The sequence below is a fragment of the Dermacentor andersoni genome, chromosome 8 (genome assembly GCF_023375885.2).
Source record: "Dermacentor andersoni chromosome 8, qqDerAnde1_hic_scaffold, whole genome shotgun sequence".
Lineage (NCBI taxonomy): Eukaryota > Metazoa > Arthropoda > Arachnida > Ixodida > Ixodidae > Dermacentor > Dermacentor andersoni.
The window spans coordinates 87,283,393-87,304,351 of record NC_092821.1 but is presented as its reverse complement, the minus strand read 5'-3'; the positions used below and the strand labels follow the sequence as shown (position 1 = coordinate 87,304,351).

General features: G+C 44.5%; 1 protein-coding gene across 1 annotated transcript in view; it reads left to right on the top strand.

Moving 5' to 3' along the window:
* The window catches only part of LOC126529386 (putative phospholipase B-like 2), a 28,508-nt gene that overhangs the window by 4,871 nt on the left and 2,678 nt on the right, over positions 1-20,959 (top strand). Inside the window, exons 2-10 of the mRNA XM_050176981.3 lie at positions 1,465-1,672; positions 3,231-3,477; positions 8,755-8,855; positions 10,680-10,897; positions 12,665-12,756; positions 13,605-13,762; positions 15,679-15,771; positions 18,614-18,685; positions 19,489-19,641. Of these exons, the coding sequence (XP_050032938.1) occupies positions 1,465-1,672; positions 3,231-3,477; positions 8,755-8,855; positions 10,680-10,897; positions 12,665-12,756; positions 13,605-13,762; positions 15,679-15,771; positions 18,614-18,685; positions 19,489-19,641 (1,342 nt within the window). The remainder of the gene's footprint in view (positions 1-1,464; positions 1,673-3,230; positions 3,478-8,754; positions 8,856-10,679; positions 10,898-12,664; positions 12,757-13,604; positions 13,763-15,678; positions 15,772-18,613; positions 18,686-19,488; positions 19,642-20,959) is intronic.

Sequence of the window (20,959 nt, the reverse complement as noted above, 5' to 3'; positions counted from 1 at the left end):
GGTGATGGCAAGCTCCGCTGTTGACGCCATCCTTGCACCACTAGTGCAAGCTGCGGATGTTTTTTTTTATTTTATCTTTCTCATTTTTTGTTACGACCTCGACGGAGCGACGGCGACGTCACCATTTTTTAACGTCACCAATAATTTATCATTATTATTACACTACTATCACATGTACCATTCAGTTATCCTTATTTTTATACTCAGCAAACCCACAGCCACTCTTCTTTGCACACGCAGTCGTAATGCGGGAAACAGCTTTCTAGGTGGTCTGACGAGAACGATTAACCCTCAGATCAACTTTTGTTGTTGTTTCAATTGTTCCTTACCATTGATAAAGCTACCAATCATCTACATTTACACTAGTATAATGATTAACTGTCTTAAATTCGTAAATTAAGCAATGTTGTGCAGGTACCCGTCAGTACACCTTTCACCTGACAGACAAATTTTGTTGAGGTGCTCACCAAAGAACACTTACACATTAATAAGTACTCATGCAAACTTTCGGTAAGCTTCCAGAATGAGACTAAACGTTGTTCGCGTTAGTATACCAGCGCTGCATGCTTGAAATTTTTGAAGCAAGAAACGCTGAGAATTTATCACATTGCTTACATCTAGGACATACATTTCGTATTCTATAGCCAGAGCGGCGGTTTCCGCATGGAGGCGCCTACTACTGCAATAAATTAGTCGCTGCGCACGTGAAGCAGCTGACGTCTGATATGTGCAGAAATTTGGTATAAAATTAGACGGTATACATCGTAATGCGCTTACGGGTGTATAAAGGGTGCTCCATTCGCCGCATGACCAACGCCGCCACCCATAACGGGTAATACCGAATCGCTGATGGGGACACGCGGACTTTTCTTTTCTAGTCAACGTTTTGTGACAAACAAATATCATGATGGCTGCAATAGACGACACAGAAACTACACGAAACAAAGTACGTTGCATATCGCTGTCAAACTCTCGAGTCGGATACTTCAGTGCGCAAGGGGTTTTGGAATTCAAGGGGAAGGATGGAACACTGTGCACCGTTGCATTGTAAGAATTTCAGGTCTATTTTTGTTTAAAGGTGCTCTTGGAAATTACATTGCGCGATTTATATTTACTCAACATTCACTTGTGGTTGTAGTACTTATTCGGTGTGCTACATGCTTTACTTAGTGTTGTAATTAGGCTTTTGCTTTTTGCCCGGTGATGTTCTTAGTTTACTACTTCTCCAGCATCTATCTAAAACATGCGGGCTTATATTATGCCGTCTTCCTTCTTTAACGCCATATTGGCCTAGAGGGTATGAAAGTAAGTAAGTAAATAAATAAATAAATAAACAAATAAATAAATAAATAAATAAATAAATAAATAAATACGTCAATAAATACCTCCATATTGTTAATAATGATTGACCCTTCGGAAGAAGCTACAGATATTTTAAACCTATTTTTCGTGTTTACTCTGCAGGCATTGCGACTAAAACCATGGGGAGCACCAAGATTCTGCTGGTGCTCGCTCTGGTGGGAGCCCTGTGCCATGTGAGCTCAGGCATCGACGCCTGGGTCCGCCTGACCACGGTGCCGGCCTCATTCGAGATCAAGACCGGACACCGCCCCGGTGACAGTGACGACGTCGTCGCTTGGGGGTCGTTCCAGAATGCCATCAACGAAACCGGGTACGACGCACAATGAAAAAAAAAAGGAAAACAAGGAAAAAATATGAAGAACGTACATGCATTTGCGAGCATTTTCCAAATTAGCATAATAGTTTCTGCTCCCTTATTGTGCAGAGTGAAATATCGAGCTCCGGCTCGAACACTAATTAGATAAGTGACCAACCTACAAGTCTTTATATGTAGCGCCTAATCATGAACAGAGTGAGCTGTAGATTTACCCAGAGTAGAAAAATATGCCGGCGTTGTTGGAGACTGTTAATTTTGACCCGATAGTGGAAATTGAGGGTGAGAATGTCATGACGCACGAACCCCAGATAGACACATTGACTGAAGCGTAAAATACTGCCAGCGTCACTGATTTTATGCGCGCTTACCGGGGGCGAAATACCTCGACAGAAGTAGCGGACATCAGCGTATATTAGGGCACAGGCTATCTGGTGCCTAAACATGCTGGCAATGTCACTGAATTAAGTTTCCCTTTTCTAGGCCGGAGCCTTCAGAGGTTGGTGCTTCTATAAGCCAATGTGCTCACAGTCTTACTGAGTGTTCGAAGTACTTGCCTGTCACATTCCAAGGTCGACAGGCTAAAGACTTCCCCGCTATCAATGCTTAGACGACACGCGTTGACTGACTCACAAGACTACTGACACTTTCAGTAATTTAGGTAGCTCTTATCAACACCAAATGCCTGGACAAGATTCTTTCAAAATAACTTGTTCTCCAGCAATCTGGTGGCTAGCTTAGTTATGTACTCTTCTGTTTGTTGCAACGTAGAGAACATGGAAACGGAGGAGGAGTACACAGATACAAGCGCCAGCTAACAACTTTTTAAACACAGATCTCAGGCTCATAGCTTATTTCAACATAGTTGTCACGATTTATTTTTACGTTGTGCCAATCAGAGTAATGTATAACAAGCCTTCAGAGTTTTCCGATGCCAATAGCACTGGGCACCCGTCACGGTATACCATTGGCTATGGCATCGAACTGCTTGTCTCGAAGCATCGGGTTTTATTTCGGCCACGCCAGCCGCATTTCGATGGGCCGAAATGCAAAAAAGGCTCGTGTGCCTAGAATTAGGTTCATTGGAAATAACTCGAGGCGGTAGAACTTAATGCGGAATATCCCACTACGCCGCATAATCAGGCAGTTGGTTTGATGCGTAAACCTCCAGAATTTAACGACAGTGGGTGCACTTACTCACTGACGGCTAAAGACACTTGAGGTGTCACTGACTGACCGAATGGGAAGCAAGCTACCTCGAATATTTTTCGTAATTCAGCTCAATGAGCGTCACTAATTTCAACTGTTCTGATCATTTTTATGACGCTTGAAAACCCGGTATTTAGAGATGAAGTCTAAGCTATAGAAATGTTTCTATTCCCAGAAGTAGTAGACAAGACCGCAGCCTATATCAAGCAGGATTCATTTGTATTTAACAAGTTTTTTTTTTTTTAAATTATGGGGTTTTACGTGCCAAACCACGTGCCAAAACAAGTAAGGTGTTCCTACATCTGTGAATCACATTTGTTTCCTCCTCACTTTGGTATTTTGGTAGGTTCGGCTTCCTGGAGATATACACGAACGAGAAGTTACCAGACGAGTACCAGGCCTACGCCGCGGGGTTTCTGGAAGGCTACCTCACCAAAGACCTAATCCGAATGCACTTTGATAACCAATGGGCCGACTACTGCACGAACGAAACGGCGTACTGCAAAAAGCTCTACCAATTTTTTGAGGACAACGTGCGCCACATGAATGAACAGGCTGCCCAGTACCGATCTTCCAGCCCCTACTGGCATCAGGTAAGTCATCTCTGCCACAGTTGCGTTTGTCCTCTATATGCTGTCGACAAGTTGGCCAAGTAGAACTTGTTGCTGGGCGAGTTGGTTGGGATCTAATGAATACATTGTTGCGCCAAAAGACGCAAGAGAACTTTTAGAGGCACATCACATAAAAGAGAGTGGCACGAGTTGTATTAGTGATACGTCTGTTTTTCTGTTTGACAACGAGATACAGCTGTTAAAAACATAACTGCAACCGCTCTAGGCAACACTGACGTACGCAATGCAATTGTTCATTCTCCCTTCTCTGCTTTAAGAATAAAATCAGTTGAAGTTCAGCGCTCGATCTGTCGTTTCATACTAGCCCTCCTAAGTCTTTATTTTCCTTTTTGGCGCAACAATGTATTCATTAAGTTGGCAGAGGTTTCCGGCCGCGAGCGAACTGTTGCATAGAGATCACTGTAACACACGGCTCAAAGGAACACAGGCTTCTTATGGCGCATGCGTTGTGGATTCTGGTGTCTTGTGAGAATTCATCTTGTTAATTTGTAGGCAACCATGTACGGTTGAAGCGTTTGAGTAGAACTTGTGTCTTTGAAATCCGAATTGTGAAATCGTGCGTGCCCTGCACCATAATTACATATGGGTTTCTGTAGGAACAAACGTGGTTATGGGATCGCGCATATGTGCTTTTCCAATAGGGATATAATAATCTTGCCCGCTTCTCCAAAAGAACAACAGAAACAGGGAGATTGGGGGGGGAGGGGGCAATTCGGGCGATGCTGTTTTTAATGTTGTGCATTGCACTGTAGTTAGAGGGCGCATTTCTTGTGCAGTGGTGTTTGGCAGAAGGAGGAAGGGGAAGGTGCACTTGTTGTAAAGGGTGAGAACGAGGGTACCCGTCGGGGACACCGCAAGTGTCCCGCTGAAGGAGGACCGGCGCTCGAGCGGTCCCACAGCACGGAAGTTTGGCATGTTGTTGCAAGCCTCAAATACAGTGCTCCATTTTCTGAGTCTTCCCAAATGCACAATTTCTTCTTTTTTGTATGAACTGTGACGAAAAGTAAATTTTAACAGCTGCGTTTCATTTCTGCTTTCATAAGAGTTGGTTCCGATTTACCCAGTCATTATACCGTACCTTACTCAGGTTCTTGGTGTTAAATGCTTCCTCAACGTTGCAATGCCACCTTGTTCTTAGCAGGCGAGTTCTCTTTTCACCTCCACGAGCAATTATAATCCTTATTTCGCCAGAGTAATCCCCGCATATTCATTGCTGCCAAGGCATAATGATAGGATACCAGATTCATGAACCCGATACCAGGTGCGTCCCAAGCTCTGAGTTTATTTCTGACGTGCGTCGACTTTTATTGGTCATTGTTGCTTATTAAATAATGACAACATATAAAAATATTCTACCGAAGGGCCGCCGCCTATGCCAATCGCGCAAGATAAACCACAGTGACAAAGCCAAAATTATTAAAAATGCAGAAAGAAAAAATAGTGGAGAAATACACCACCATTCACATCAGGCGTAGCCTGCTACACGATATGCATAGTCAGCGCATGTTCTACATGCGAATGCCCACTGAAAGCATGCGTTACCAGAACAGCCTGTGTAAAGTCACGGATAAAGAGCAAAACAAAAAAGAACATTGCACACAGGGAATAAAAAAGGACATAAGAAATAGTGCAAATTCACATTAGCGTGGACGAAGTCACATAGTGAACAGATTCACAGTAGATCACTTTTGAAAGAGTCTGTATACAGCGTGTCCTAACTATAAAGCACCAAGATTTAAAAATATGCAAATGCCACGTAGCTGCACCGAACCAAGGTAATGTTGTTTGCTGTCACTTGCAGATACTCGGAATATTTTGTGCATTCCGTCTCATCGATGTTACATGTGACGCACGTGGGTTGCTTCTCAGATTTGCCATGCAGGTCTATGCGAATCATTTGAGGGCGCAATATCTTTCAACATTAGGTATGACGTTCCTAGTATTCAAGTACAAATACGATCGAGATCTGCGAAATACTGCATATTTGACTGAAGAACGAATGCTATGGGTCGCTATAACGTAAAACTATTCCAAACTTTTCTATTACAGTTCTGCAATCAGCCCTCCGAGATTGGTGAAAAACGTTTTGCACCACCCCCCTTTCAACTGTCTGTCACGCGACGTCACGCAAACCGCGATAGCTCCCCATCTGATATGACGTGTACACACTGATTATCCATGGTTTTACCGAACAAAAGAAACATAGTTATTACTGATTCGACGCCTTTTCGCCATTAGCCTTCGGTTATTGGTCAAAAGTTTTCGGGCTGCAGCCACTTCACCTGCCTCTCACGCGACGTCACAAAATCGCAAAAAACTCACCGCGTCAAAGTGACGTGTACGCGTTAAAGATGCATTAATATGCGGAACAAAAGTGAAAATTTTCCTGAATAGCCGCAGGCTGCCCGTTCCGAAAGGAATAAAAGATGGCTGCCGCCGATCGCTCAGGCACTGGCTACTCGCACCTGCCGGAGAACATGGGTTTATTTGAGTGTAATAAATCTTTTTGCGTGGCCGTGTAACGTTTTCGAGAACTTTCGACACGTCTACGAGCTCATTCTGACAACTCTTCTTTGCTGAGGATCCGTTTTGGCGTCATTCTTAAGCTTCCGTGGCATGCCGCCGCGATTGTATGCGAGCCACCGTAAGCTAAGTAAGGGAAAGCGGACCAATCACAAACTTCGGCACCACGCTCTTCATCCGGTTATCGATTTTCAGTGCAGGGGCTCGGCCCCACTGAATCCCTCTCCACTTGAGCGTGCTCCTCGCCGTTTGTGAGCCGATTAGATAACACAAGCCGCTCAGTGTAGGCAATGGTATTCGTTTTTCGAGCGAACAAAAGTGACCTCCTATGAACGAGGAGAGCGTTTGATTGGTCTGTTGAGACAACTCTGCGGGTGACCGCCCGATGCTTGCGTCGGCGGTTGCGCAATTTTGACGTCAGGAGATTGGAATAAAACATATTGGAATAGTTTTACGTTATAGGGCCCATGGTCTCCTTTATTTCGTAGGACTTGTTCTTTTAGGCACCGTGTATGCGTTTATACTGTATGCTTAACAAAGCAGCCATCCATGGATTTTGGGATGGTTGTGAGCCGGTTAGGGACGGGCAAGCTGATCCCATCGTATGCCTGTAAATTCTCTAATTTCATCACACCGTATAGTTTTTCTGCCATCCGCGATTGCGCACCCCTTCTCTTGGTATTCGTTCTGAAACTCCAATGGATCGCCGTTTATCGGCCCTACGCATTACATGAGCTGCCCAGTTTATTTTCCTCCTCTCAATGTTCATCAGAATATGGGATAGCCGCGTTTCTTCTCGAATCCGCACCGCTGTTTCCTTGAAAGTTACGCCCCTCATTTTTAGTACCGCTGCTCGTTTCGCGGTCATTAATTTGTTCTAGAGCGTCTTTGCTTAAGATAAATATGGACTTGCTCGTGCAGGGTTATGAAAGTTCGACTCAAAAAGTCAATGTAGCCGTTGCTTGTAACTATTTCAGGAAGTTTGTGCGGTGCTTGGATGGTATAAGCGATGCGTTCAATGTCGCGGTGCTCAGTGGTAGTACCACGTTGGACGATTCGTAAACGCGTTTCTACTATAGCAGTTGAACAAACGTCCTAACAGACGAATAAGCCCTAATTAACGCCAACAAGAAGCAAAGCGACTTCAGCAGTGCTGATTTACGGTAGAATTTCTTTCGATTTTGTTCCCCTTGTCGCGGACGCTGCGAGGCTTTGTCACGTCAGGCTAACATAAACATAACACCGACGGCAGGGTCGGTATCTCCAATGGATCAGCACAAAGCCAATGATGTTTAACGAAACACTGTTGAAGAAAAAACAATTTGGCCTGATGGGGCAATAAGTGAACGCGTACTGGAAATGTTTATTTCAATATCGCTACGAAATCGTTCGTTGACTTATATACGTAATTTACTGCGAAGAGGTTGTGCTCTTTGCTATTGACCAAGCTGACAATGCAGAGTCGTTTGTTTGTTACAGGCGGTTAACAAATACGACTAAATTGAAAAGTGAAATGAGCTTAATGCACCCGTACGATAAAAAAAGATGAATGGGAATTAATAAAGCTTGTACATTTGCAGCAAATTAATGTTATCAATTTGCACAAGTAAACATAAATGTTTTCTTTCAAAGAACACATCGCCACGCCCCTAAATCAAGTAGTTGGCGAAAAAAAAAATGAGTAGAAATAAAATATTTTACTGAATCATATTCAAGCGTTTTCGAGCTGGTATGGAGTTACGCTGCGTGACAATTCAAGCGAATAAAATAGTACTACTGGTAATAAGAAAGCCCTTTCCAACTGTCACACTTTCCCGCTCCGGAGCTGAACCCGAATTGAACCGAAGAGAGTTTCGGTTCCACATCTGGGTGTGCAATGACTGAATGGTCAGAATTTAACCCAAATCCGTCTACAAAATGACCTTCTGCTCACTGTAGCGAGCGTGTCTTTGGAAAATCTCGCTCGAGATCTGTGAAGAGGACAAAGCGTGTTAATTGCGAGGCGTTCAAAGCCTAAAATGTTGCCTTCTCAAACTGACATGCTCCCGCTTCTCTTTTCGTCAGCTCTAAAAGCATTATAGGGACTGGTTTCGGAAAATGTGTAAATGTAATTCGTATGGGTGGGTTTCTGTGCACAAAAAAAAAAAAAAAAAGAAAGAAGACGAGGGTACCCGAAGTTGGCACCAAAAGTTGGAAACTTTGACACAACCGCAAACTTCGAACTGATTATGCTATTAGTCGGGTAGGGTGATGTTTATGTAGAGATATGGTATGGGGTACTTCCAGTTGCATTACTGTAGAGCAACAGGCAAAAAGACTAAAAAACACAAAAAAAGAACAAAAAAGAATCCAGAAAGACAACACAATTGACTCACGAGCAATGATGCTAATACATAAAAAAAAAAAAAAAAACGCTGAAAACCTGTAGACACGCCAAACACGCGCATGAAATACCGATTGCCGCCGCAATCCATGCGATAGATAGCGTGCTCAAAAGCAGACTGAGATGGGTCCAATCACAAGGCACTATCCATGTCTTTCCGTTAACTTAGAACCCTAAGATACTACATTTCATTATACTAATGGTGATGATCCTGATGATGATTATTTAGGGGACGACGATAACTGGTATAATCAGTTCCCGCGGTGACTACAGGCAAGTCAAGTGTCGGCGATTTGCGACTCTTCGCCCACTTTTGCCGCGCTTCATTGCAGGTCGACCTGATTCTCAATCAGATGGCTGGGCTGGACGACGCTCGGAGAGGACACACTGAGTACTTTCCGAGCTGGTCGTACGTCAACGCCACCGACTTGCTGTGAGTATGCCTCCTCTTGCGAGAACGCGTTTTGTGGTGAACGGATTGCAACATATGTTTTTGGAGCCAGTAAGTCTTCAGCAAGCAATAGCTCGTATATAGGTCATTCGGTTTACTACATTAGTTCCGCACTACAGACAACAAAGTACCACGGTTTACAAATATGTTGCGACCCGCAACATTACTGTTCAGGATACTTATTTGAACTGCTGTGTCCACTTACATTTAACTGTTTGCAGGTTTTCGGCTTACGTAAGGGGAGACGACAAATAAATAGCTGAGTTCTGAAGCGGTGACTTAGTGGCTATGGTGCTGCGAGCTAAGCACGAGGTCACGCGATCAAATCCCGACCGCGGCGGCCGCATTTCACTGGGGGTGAAATGCAAAAACGCCCGTGTGCCGTGTATTGAGGGCAGGTTAAACATCCCCTGGTGGTCAAAACTAAGCCGGCGTCCTCCACTGTGGCACGCCTCATAATAAAATGGTGGTTTTGGCACATAAAACCTCACAAACACATACACAGACTAAGTACCCCGCAGTAGAACTAGTGTAGCTAGGACTTCTCGCTGACAAATGAAACGGCCCCGAATGATCCTGTAAATAGCTGCTGTCGGCGCAAAATGCACAGGCTGAAAGTAGTTTCTTTTTTGGTTATGCCTAATTCGTCAGCGATCGTAGCACAAATGAACAGCACCTCGTTCTTCCAGGGCGCGGTGACGTCGGAATGTTTCCGCCATATTCGTTTCTGGCATTTTTCAGACAGGCGTGTGCCTACTGCACGGTATTCACCGTCAACGTTGGCCAGGCCGCTGTCATAAAGCGATTTGCGTGTGCCGTCACCTTCATCAGCAACTGACGTCGACGCGACGCTCGTCGACTCTCCGAGAATTTGCGCCATTTTGTCTGCACGTTGTGGATTTGGCTATAGCGCAGAGCTTCAAACCACTCTTTTTCCCAGTGAACCGAAATCAATTAAAGCGATCAACTTGCCTACGCTATTATCAAAGGAAGGCAAGACTAAACCAAAGCAGTGCACCAGCAGGAAACAGCACAATTGAGGCGTACCTTGAATGCTTACTCGTGCACGATATTATGTAGTGTAAAAGCGCTACAAAGTACCTGTAGAGGCAGTCCCATCAGAGTTTACGTCGTTGAGCACGACGTCGCGGGTTCGATGGCAAAAAGCGACCGCGCTCTATAGGATCAATAGGTACACGTGAAATAAAGTCAATTATTCATAAATAATGTGCGGCCCTCCACTCCATTGGATTTCTTACTCCCGGTGTTCACTTGTGGCTTTCGAGTTACTGAATGAGTGAGTAAATCAATGAATAAATGAATGAATGCAACAGCGGTGCCTCAATGGCTGTTGCATCGTGTTGCTGAGCGCGAGGTCGCCGAATCGGTACCAGGCCCCGGCGGTCGCATTACGATAGAGGCGGAAAGTAAAAACGCTCAGGTGCTTAGATATTTAGATCATAGATGCCCATCAAAGATGCCCAGGTGGTCAAAATGAACGGGGAGCCCCACCATACGGCTGCTTGCATAGCCATCGAGTTACCTTGGTACCGTAAACATCAGAATTTAGTGTTCAGTGGTTGACTGCATGAATAAATTAATAATGCGTCTTAAGTTTCTGTCTTGTCGCTCGTACTACGTGTAGTTTTAAAAATGAGGCAGTACCGCCTCGACCAGTCAACTCCCCCTACTATTTTCACGATTAATCATCTGTTACCTCCTCGGAACGCTTCACAATACATCCCACGGAACGCTTTCTTTGTTCGCATATGCTAAAAAAAAACATCTGAATGCCTTTGTCGCCAGATTTCTGAACGCGGACGGTGACTTGGAAGACCTGGAGGGTGCCCTGAAGCGCCGCGTAGGCCGCAAGGTGCTTGGCTCCGGCTCCTGCTCTGCCCTGGTCAAGGTGTTGCCCGGCAACAGGGACCTCTACTTCTCTCAGGTCACATGGTCCACCTACGCCAGCATGCTCAGGATACTCAAGAAGTACTCGCTGCGCTTCCACAAGACCTTTGAATCGAGTGAGTACAAAAGTATGGGGGGTGGCAGGGGGGTGGTTCTGAGTACTTGTCTTATTCTTGTCAAGCTCAGCAAAAATATAAGCAACCGATGAGGTTAGTAGATTTGCAGGCATGAGAAATTACCAGCGGACGCAATATAGGGGGGGTCGGAGATCGCTGACAGAGGCGTTTGTCCTGCAGCGAGCATGAGTTAGCTGACGTTAAGTGTGCATAATGATGATGATTTCAATGACTGTGACGAAAATACGGGAAAATTTTTTGTCTGGTGGTTGAGCCTGCAAAGTCTGCGAGCGACGTTTTAGTGGACCATAATAGCCTGAACCACGATTTATATACCTTTAAAATTGCGCCCGCAGCCCAATGACAGAAAACATGGAAGTACAAATGTACAAAGTATAGGAAACATGGAACATTTACGGCTGACAATTAAAGAATTACTGATATGTATCTCATAATATATTTCCGGCGCCGTAAACCTAGTAGTTAGTATTGTGAACAGAAGCGCAATTACATGATTTGGAGACCTTGAATTCAAAAGGTATTCAAAATAGGAACGTTTGTGCGGAGCAATCCCGTGCCAGCACGTGCAGCCTGGCAAGTTCTGTGATCACAGTTCAAGAGAAGCTGAGTATTCTGTAGCAGAACAGAGAAGTCAATGTATAGAAAAACCACACCTCTCAACTGAGTTAGAAATGCTAATTCAGAACTTGTACTTGGCGTCGATTGTGATTGAGTGGTAGCAGTGCCCTGGTGCCCTTCCTATTACTACCCTAGACCAGTGGACAGGGGCACGCACTGTCTAGCTCTAACCCGCAAAATAAACTACGGCTGGTGGAGCAGGCGGCGACTGTTGCTGGACTCCTGGATTGAGGAGTCTACTCACCGGAGGGTGTAGAAGCAAGACCAGCTTTCTCTACACGGTACCTTACACCTTGAGGTTTGAATAGGTTTTTATACTACTACTACTACTACTACTACTACTACTACTACTACTACTACTACTACTACCACCACCACCTCTGTAACTTACACGTAATTGTGGAGAAGCAAAATGTTTGAATATAGAAGCACTATGGAGCCGAATATCTCACGTGTAGCAGCTGCGTACAGTGAACACGACTTGTGCGGTTGAAGCCAACGAGCAGCAACATCGTCTCGGCAAGAGAGACTGTAAAGCTGACCACTGCGCTATTTTGTAACGGGCTGTACGATATCTCAATATGACAGCAAGACGGCGGTCGTCTTACGTCATGATCTCCGTTTCAACCTTTTTTATTTTTTTTCTTCTCCCACGTACACTTTCACAGGCACGCCGAAAAATGCGTTATCTCGTTACCTTTTTGATTGAGTTATTCATCCAGTAGAGCGATATCCTTTATTTCATCGAGCGCAAAGAGCAGCATACACATCGCAGAAAACGGATGCACATCGCCTTGTTGCAAACACAACCACATTCGAACTTACAACTCCCGAAATGCTGCCTTATCCACCCACTCACAATCGCTGTCTACTTTGGTGTGGCAGTGAATCTGTATTGCCATTGAACAGGAATAAAATCGGATTGTTCAGTATTATCACTATTATTACTAATATTACTAGTCTTGTTATTTTATGAGATGACCTTGGTGCCAGACACTTGGATGCCCAGAGACCCTAGAAATTAAATGAAACAGTAGCGAGAAAGCGGTTACTTGCATCGTCGTCATGCGTAGGCTCGTCTACGCTGTGTCCACTGAAGTCGTGAGCGTGCGCTTCTCTCCTTTCCAGCTGAGCTCATCCCCGGTCACACGCTCACATTTTCCTCCGCACCCGGAAGGATATTTTCTGGCGATGACTTCTACCTGATTTCGTCGGGGCTGGTAAGTACGGCACACACTTGCCCTTATCGAATGTGCAATGTCTAGTGGATGGCGCAGAACCAATTTTCTGACTGATCTGACTTCCTTGACGCGGGCACGGCTTCGCCCCTAAAATAAGTGGCCTTCCATTTAGCCAGACGTTCATTATTTCCAGCCTGTTGTCGCAATTTCTGGACATGCCGAATCGGAGCTCATAAATTTGGACGGGACGCTTAAGAGTAAAAAAAGACATCCCGATTATAATCTTCTGTGCGTTTACCCAGTAAAAAAAAAACCACGCCAGCGTGCCTTCATTTATGACTGAGAAAGGAGTGGTCTGCGCACAGTGGTTCTAACGAAGGTGAACACTCCGAGAAACTCGTGTAGCTGCATCCATTCAACTGGATAAATTGAAGTCACGATCTCAGCAATATTAGCTATTTCACGGACTGCCATAAGATGCGCGATGGTTCACCGGCCAAGTGTGAGTTTGTTCAGGGCGAAAAACATTGCAGATACTATAGAGGCATTGTTTAGTGCCAGATGTGCATTTAAGTTTTCTTTAAGTGAGTCTGCAAGCCTCACCGGGGGTAGCAAATGGTGTGAGTGTAATTGTGGATGCTACGACCTCGCATGCAAGTATCTCTAATGGCAATTTTAATATATTTCGACAGGCAACACATTCAGGCGATAAGAGCTTAATGTGCCTTCTATACAGATTAAACCAACCAACACAACCAACCAAAAAACAAACATAAAAGTTTACTATAAATGAGAACCTAAATCTAGCTTAGTTTCATTCTGTTTGAAATCACGTGAAACGAGATGACGGGGAAGACTACAAGTGGGGATGCGATACCATTCTCTAGGCCACCATGGAAACAACTATCGGCAATGGCAATCCCGACCTGTACCAGTACATCACACCTCAGACAAACTTGGAGTTCGTGCGAAATATTGTGGCCAACCGACTGGCGACCACCGGCAAGGAGTGGAGTGAACTGTTTGCAGAGCACAACAGTGGCACGTGAGTACAGTAGGCTTCCCTTATTTTAATACAAGCACATCAAACGCTCCTGCAACAGGAGAAGCAGGCTGCGCACTTTGCAGTGGCTTTTGCCAGTTGCACAACGCATCTGTGCAGATTGGTGTTGACAGACACGGTCAGCCGGTTGAAGTTAATCGTTTGAGATCGGGATATACGTGGAGACACATGCGCTAAATGATTGCCACATTACCTTATTGTTGGCAACATATATTTTGAATCACAGGAATAAGGACATAACTAATATTAACTGTTTCTGCTTATGTTTTATTATATACTTGTATAGGCGTATATGAGCGTGGACCCCATCCCCCCCCCCCCCCCCCCCCCCGCCATTTTTTTTGTTTTCTCTTTAAAGGGCCCTTAACCAAGTCCAATAGCAAATTTTGGTTATACGCTGAAAGTTGTTACATGTCCTCTAGGGAGCGTTCTCCCGCAAATATTTTTCAAATCGGCTCATTACTAGCCGAGATATAAATATTTCAGCGCCGCGAACCCATGATTTCAGTAGGCGAGCTCCAATGCATAGCGAGACTCTCTCCACTCGCCCCGTCTAGCCTCCGCAAGCGAAATTCTTTCCCTGCATTCTCCCATGCCGGACCTCGAGGATCACGTGACACATACGTCACGGGCCCCACCCTCACTTTTTTTTCTCTTAGCTTTTTTTTCTCGGCGATGAGCACTTCCGCTGGCGGCGTTGCGCGCGAGCTGTTATCGTTTCGCGCAGCGCACGATTTTGCGCGCTGTGCACAAGGAAACATGATTAGCAGTATAATTCAGTGCTACATGAATACTAAGGCAGAACAAGCGGATCGCAAAGCATGATCACAGGTTGGAATACGGTAGAAAATGGCATAGTTACGATACCTGCGCACGTGACCACACGACCGTGGGAACAAGCATACGAAGCGGAAGTATATCTTCCTTGCTTCGATGCGAAGTAAAACAAAAAAAGACGCAGACATTCCGTTTGTGTGTTTTATTATTTCTCTAAACTTCAATTCGTCACTTCAAGCAACAGATCACACAAATAACAGGTGTTGTCTTGAATAATTCTCGAAGTCACGTGTCACCGCGAGCGACGTCACACTGCGGACACGAATACGTAGGCCCAGCTACACGAGTACGTCATCCTCCGGCTTGGAGCGCGGCTGTTGCGAGGAGAATGGCAAATGGCGTTCGGTTTGAAATTTCAGATCTTTCCACGGCGCGTAGCGATGTAATACTTTGCAGACAGGATCGTTATCGCGCAATGTATGCTCTGCGCTTGTCAGCTCAAAATGGCCATACCTGGTGAGGGCCCTTTAAGACTTGTTCGGGTATGGGCTGTTCGTTGTGGTCAAAACGCCGTGGATACTTTGTCGTGGGCCGCATCATGCCGGAGTCATCCAGTGAAGAGTCGAGGTGACTGGCAGGCTCTTAAGCCATCCCATTTCTCCTATAAAATAAAGAATTACGGGGTTTTACGTGCCAAACCCATGATTAGATTATAAGGCGTAGTGGGGGACTCCGGAATAATTTGGACCACCAGGGATCTAAGTACAGGGATGCTCTCGCATTTCGCTCCCATCGAAAAGCAACCATGGCGGGTGTGTTGTAAAATAGGTAGCGGCAATGGCTGCTTTGGTGGCCCTAGGATAGGGGTTGACAGAGGCTTTCAAAAGAAGTCTGTGAAACGCAAAACAAGGAAGTTGAACTGGATTGTTTACGTTCGAAGTCTATACGCTTTGAAAATGTTATAGATTACGCCAAATAACTATCTGTAATCTCTCCTGAAGACGAATAAATGCAAGAACAAATAGGACGATATATAGTAGTGCAATAACGACGCAAGAACATCATGAGGTGATCAATCTCTCCTCTCACCTATCGTTATTCAATTTCGGACCACGTTGCAGATACAACAACCAGTGGATGGTGGTGGACTACAAGAAGTTCCAGCCGGGAAAGCCGCTGCCTGATGGTCTTCTCTACGTGCTGGAACAACTACCGTGAGTGCTGTGACACGCCACGCTCACGTGTATCCGTGCCACTTCTATATTTTTGCAAAAACTTGCACGTCAGTCGCTCGAGTAAGAACAACGTCAAATGCTAACGAAGTAAAGGAAGTTACGAGTGGTTAATTTAATTATGGGGTTTTACGTGCCAGAACCACTTTCTGAGTATGAGACACGCCGTAGTGGAGGACTCCGGAAATTTCGACCACCTGGGGTTCTTTAACGTGCACCTAAATCTAAGTGCTCAGCAGCCTAACACCATAGCCACTGAGAAACCACGGCGGGTAACTTACGAGAGGTGTATTTTGATGCGTTTAGGGACGTATTGGTCGAAACAAAAATTGACAAATTAAATATATCCCTAAGTTTCTAGCCTTTCGCTTATTTATTATGATTATATATTTCCTAATTCACACCTCTAATACTTTCCTGAAGTCCACGCGTCTCTTGGGCAATCCTCTCGAGTGGTTATCTGCCACTGTGATCATCATCATCAGTTTATCACCATCACTTGCCCCATTTCGTGTGTAGCCTCGTGCTCGCATTTCACACGTGGCTACACAAGGCATTGAATGTTATTAACATTCAGACATAGAATACTATTTGTTAGCTGTGGTATAAAGATTTGGCTGTTGGGCATATTTCATGTCATACGGTTAAATACTAACGACAAGTTTTCGATAGGATGTACAACAGAAATAGAAAACGCCTTATATATATATATATATATATATATATATATATATATATATATATATATATATATATATATATATATATATATATATATATATATATATATATATATATATATATATATATATATATATATATATATAGGGTGTTTCTTCATAGTTCAGCATGCAGGACCCGACGCAACATACGCAGGAAAGAGACGACGCACTTTTAGGAAGACTTATTTACTGAACGTTTTCGGCTAGGTACAGTCTGTACTATACTCTGATGAAGGCTGGTCCACCGAAAACGTTCAGTAAATAATTATTCCTAAAAGTTGGTCGTCTCTTTCCTGCGTATATATATATATATATATATATATATATATATATATATATATATATATATATATATATATATATATATATATATATATATGTACTCGCGGGCGAGGCAGAGACCTGGAGGCTTACGAAAAAGGTTTCTACTTACATTGAGAGATGAAGAGAGATAATTTAATTGAATGAAGGCAGGGAGGTCGGGCTAAGCTAAGGAGCTCTAGCCTGCTACTCTGCCCAGGGGGAGAGGGAACGAGTATATAAAGGTGTGGTGAGGGATGATGATGACATAGCAAGAGGGATACGCACAGGTGAAAGCAAGTTCAACACTCTGATGTGAAACATTCACAGATTTCATCCATGGAGCCACTATCAGGTTTCGTATCAAGTCTGTAGTCACCACTTCAAGTGAACCTAAAAATAGAGGTGCTAGGATGAAGCTGGTGTGTGGGCCTCCCCTGCGTGAACAGCACAAGCGCCAAATTGACGACGCAACGAGCTATGGAAAGAAGAATGATAGGTGTAACGTTAAGGGATAAGAAAAGAGCAGATTGGGTGAGGGAACAAACGCGAGTTAATGACATCCTAATTGAAATCAAGAAAAAGAAATGGGCATGGGCAGGACATGTAATGAGGAGGGAAGATAACCGATGGTCATTAAGAGTTACGGACTGGATTCCAAGGGAAGGAAAGCGTAGCAGGGGACGGCAGAAAGTTAGGTGGGCGGATGAGATTAAGAAGTTTGCAGGGCCAACATGGCCACAATTAATACATGACCGGGGTAGTAGGAGACGTATGGGAGAGGCCTTTGCCCTGCAGTGGGCGTAACCAGGCTGATGATGATATATATGTTTGACAGGTTACTGAACTCAATATGTACATATTTTTTGTCATTGCAGAGCCGTAGTGCTTATATGGAAGTAACTTGAGTTTAAGTTAAACACACACAAAAATTTCCACTAACTTTCGGAGAGATGGTTGCAAACCTACAGTGCTACATGTGGCCTGAATTTCCTGAGAGCCAAGGAAATCACTCCTCAAATCCTACTTACCAGTCAATCCTACCTCGAAGCAATGATTTCTAAAAATAAAAGAGGCGTACTTGGCATATCACGGAAATGAGCGGTGATCGCCAGGTATCTCAAGCTACTGATGGGGGCGTTGATCACTTTGGTGCAATACGGTGGCAAGCCGCAGCATGGCCACGACGGAACCTGAGCACAATTGGCGGGAGAAAAGGCGCTAAAAAATAGGAGAAGGTGGTTCCGCTCTACCATAGATAAATGTACTTGGTTAAAGAAGCGACAGCAGAGGATCAAGCCTATCCCTTATCGAATAAAGACAACCACAGAATTAAGAACAAGATGGCCGATGTCGCGGCTCTCGCACAGCCTTCGTCGACGCATTCATGGTGTGATTGCAACCAATGCACCGGCCCGACTGGAGCGAGTGTAAGCGATTTGGGATATATCGTGTGATCGCCATGTCCAGTTTCTGCAGTGTCACAATTTCCTCCCATTTACGTGATGAGCTTGTTACCAAAGATGATTTCGACTCGTGTTGCAAAACTCTTATCGCGTCCACAGCTCCAGATAAAGCGCTGCGAGCAACACAGGCTGAACCGAGTTCCTTTGAATATAAGAATGCGTCAAGAGGCCAACGACAATGCTTGGAACAAGGTACAAAGTTGAATAAGGAAATTGTACTGTAATGCACTCAAAGAAAATATTTCGCTGAGCTTTGAGCGAATTGTCTACGTTTATCAGTTGGCGAATAGCGTAATGTTTCTTTTGGTTGGCTTATGTATTTGCTTGAACACGCAGCCACTACATCAACATCACGGACGCTACCCACGTCCTTCGGAACCAATCGTACTGGCCCAGCTACAATGTACCGTAAGTACTGTGCCATCCTGCTGTTCTCAAACATCGCGTGGAGATGAAGCAACTGCCGCTGCTGTCTTGCACAATAACAATTGAAAAATGTTTATTTCTAAAAATACCGTTGTATTCGTTGATGTCAACATTGAAATGTGGAATGCTTTTATCTCACGCCCCGATTCAGCGTGAAATTGGCGTGATTGTAGCCTGTCATGGTTAGTTACACATTTTCTCGCGATATACACTGAAAGTTGTTCTTGCGGATATCAGAACCTGCCGGTAACGTATAAGGTGTAATAGTCGTTTCAGAAAATCATAAACTGTGAAATGTCTCTCGTCGAGGTGATGTGCAGAAATGAATTTCCGGCTCATGCGTTGGGTACAGTCCGCCTCTCCGTAATAACATAGAAAGTGTTGAGTCTCAGACGAAGCGGCAATAGTTGTGTTCAAATAAAAGACTTTGTTTTGGGCTAGCTGAATTAATAAGCATAAGAAGGGCAGCGCAAAAAAGCATGGACAAAGAAGGGACAAGTACACACGATGGGCACAGTCCTATGTATGTGTCCCGTCTTTGTTCTCGTATCTGCGATAAGCTCTCCCTATACTTGCTTCTGTTCCGACATTCTAAATCCTGATATGTAAAAGTGTCTGCTTTACAAGATGTTGGGCCGCGGTAAACAGCGTGTACAGATCGTGAACCTTATTTGGAACCAATCTTTTACTCGGTTGCTCGCAGGTTCGCGCATGGAATGGAATAGACATAAACATTCAGCATTTGCCTTTTCTGAATTTCTGGCACGATCGTTTCTCTAATGCAGTTCATCCGAGTTCATCTTTAATATGAGTGGCTCACAGAAGCAGGTGGAAAAGTTCGGCGACTGGTTCACCTACGACAGGACCCCACGGGCACTCATATTCAAGCGAGACCACGGCAAGGTTCAAGACATGGACTCCATGATAAAGCTCATGAGGTGAGAGTGAAAGCTAGCTGCTCAACATTAACGGATCATGTTGACAGCTCCGTGGACGTTTCCAGCGCCAAGAATTCAATATTCGGACATGCCAACTTGATCGGTCTATAATGTTACTGGAATTAATTTTTATAAATTTAGGGGAACTGAGGGGCCCTATATTTAGCAACAAGCATAGGAAGCTACTGGAACAAAGAAGGAAGAAAGAGATACGGGAGATTAAGTTTTTTTTATTCAACTCTATAATTATTGAGAGCATGATTTTCGATAAATTCCAGTTTTGAAAAAAGAAATAAGCAATGAATGCCGTAGATGAAAAAAAATAGAACTTTGCCACCGGTGGCTGCCAAAATCGCGACGCCCGCATCAAGCTTTAGAAGCCGGATGTTCTGAAGTTTAGTTTACGAGAACGGTACGTGCGAAAATTGCTTATGAGTCGAAGGAAAAACAACTGCTTCATGGCAGCTTGACTCGCAGCGTCAGTCTTCAAAAACGCAAAGGCAGCAATGATGAATGGTTCACACGCAACGTCGTGGACGATGGCATGCGTGATGACGCGTGCGATGCTCGACCAATAAAGCTACGGAGGGGGCGGAGCTCCCTGGTGATGCTATTTGCAGCGTATAGCGAAAGTCAAGCGACACTAAAGTGAAGTGCGCCCATGCGAAGCGCTGACATTTCTCTTTGTGGGTGACGAGGACTAAGCGACGCCATAAGATAGCAGGGCAAAAACAGGATAAAGACAATGAGTTGTGAACTTGCAAAGATAATTCTCTCTGTCGGTTTTTCTGCCTTATCTATGTGTCACTGCCCTTATTCGCTGATCACGAGATGCGAAACCTCTGCGTATGGGCGTGATCTCTGTGCACGGAGAAGCGTGTTTCATGCCGTGCGCATTCAAGTACACCGTACTATTACACTGTGCGCGACATTTATGTGTGCGCTTTACATTCCAGCACAATGACGCCATGCTGGAGACCTTATATTATTACGTTAACATAGATCCTCTGTCTCTTCATTCAATGAACCACTTACATATTTGAGGGGGAAGTATATTATTTGAGAGAAAAGCAGGGAAGCGAAAGTAAAATTATCTTCACTGTAGAAAAATGACGAGGGAGGTCTTCATTCTGTAAATGTCTACTAATAGTGGATGGTCTATTTTGGCCACCGCCGACTGGCAGCAGCTGCGTATGCCTTCTGCTAGTCTCATTCTCACTCATACAGCAACTCGTGCCAATCAGCGGCGGACCATTACTAAAAATCCCCACCCCCCTTGCCTTAGTAGCAAATGAGTTCAGAGCTGAAAGAATCGCTG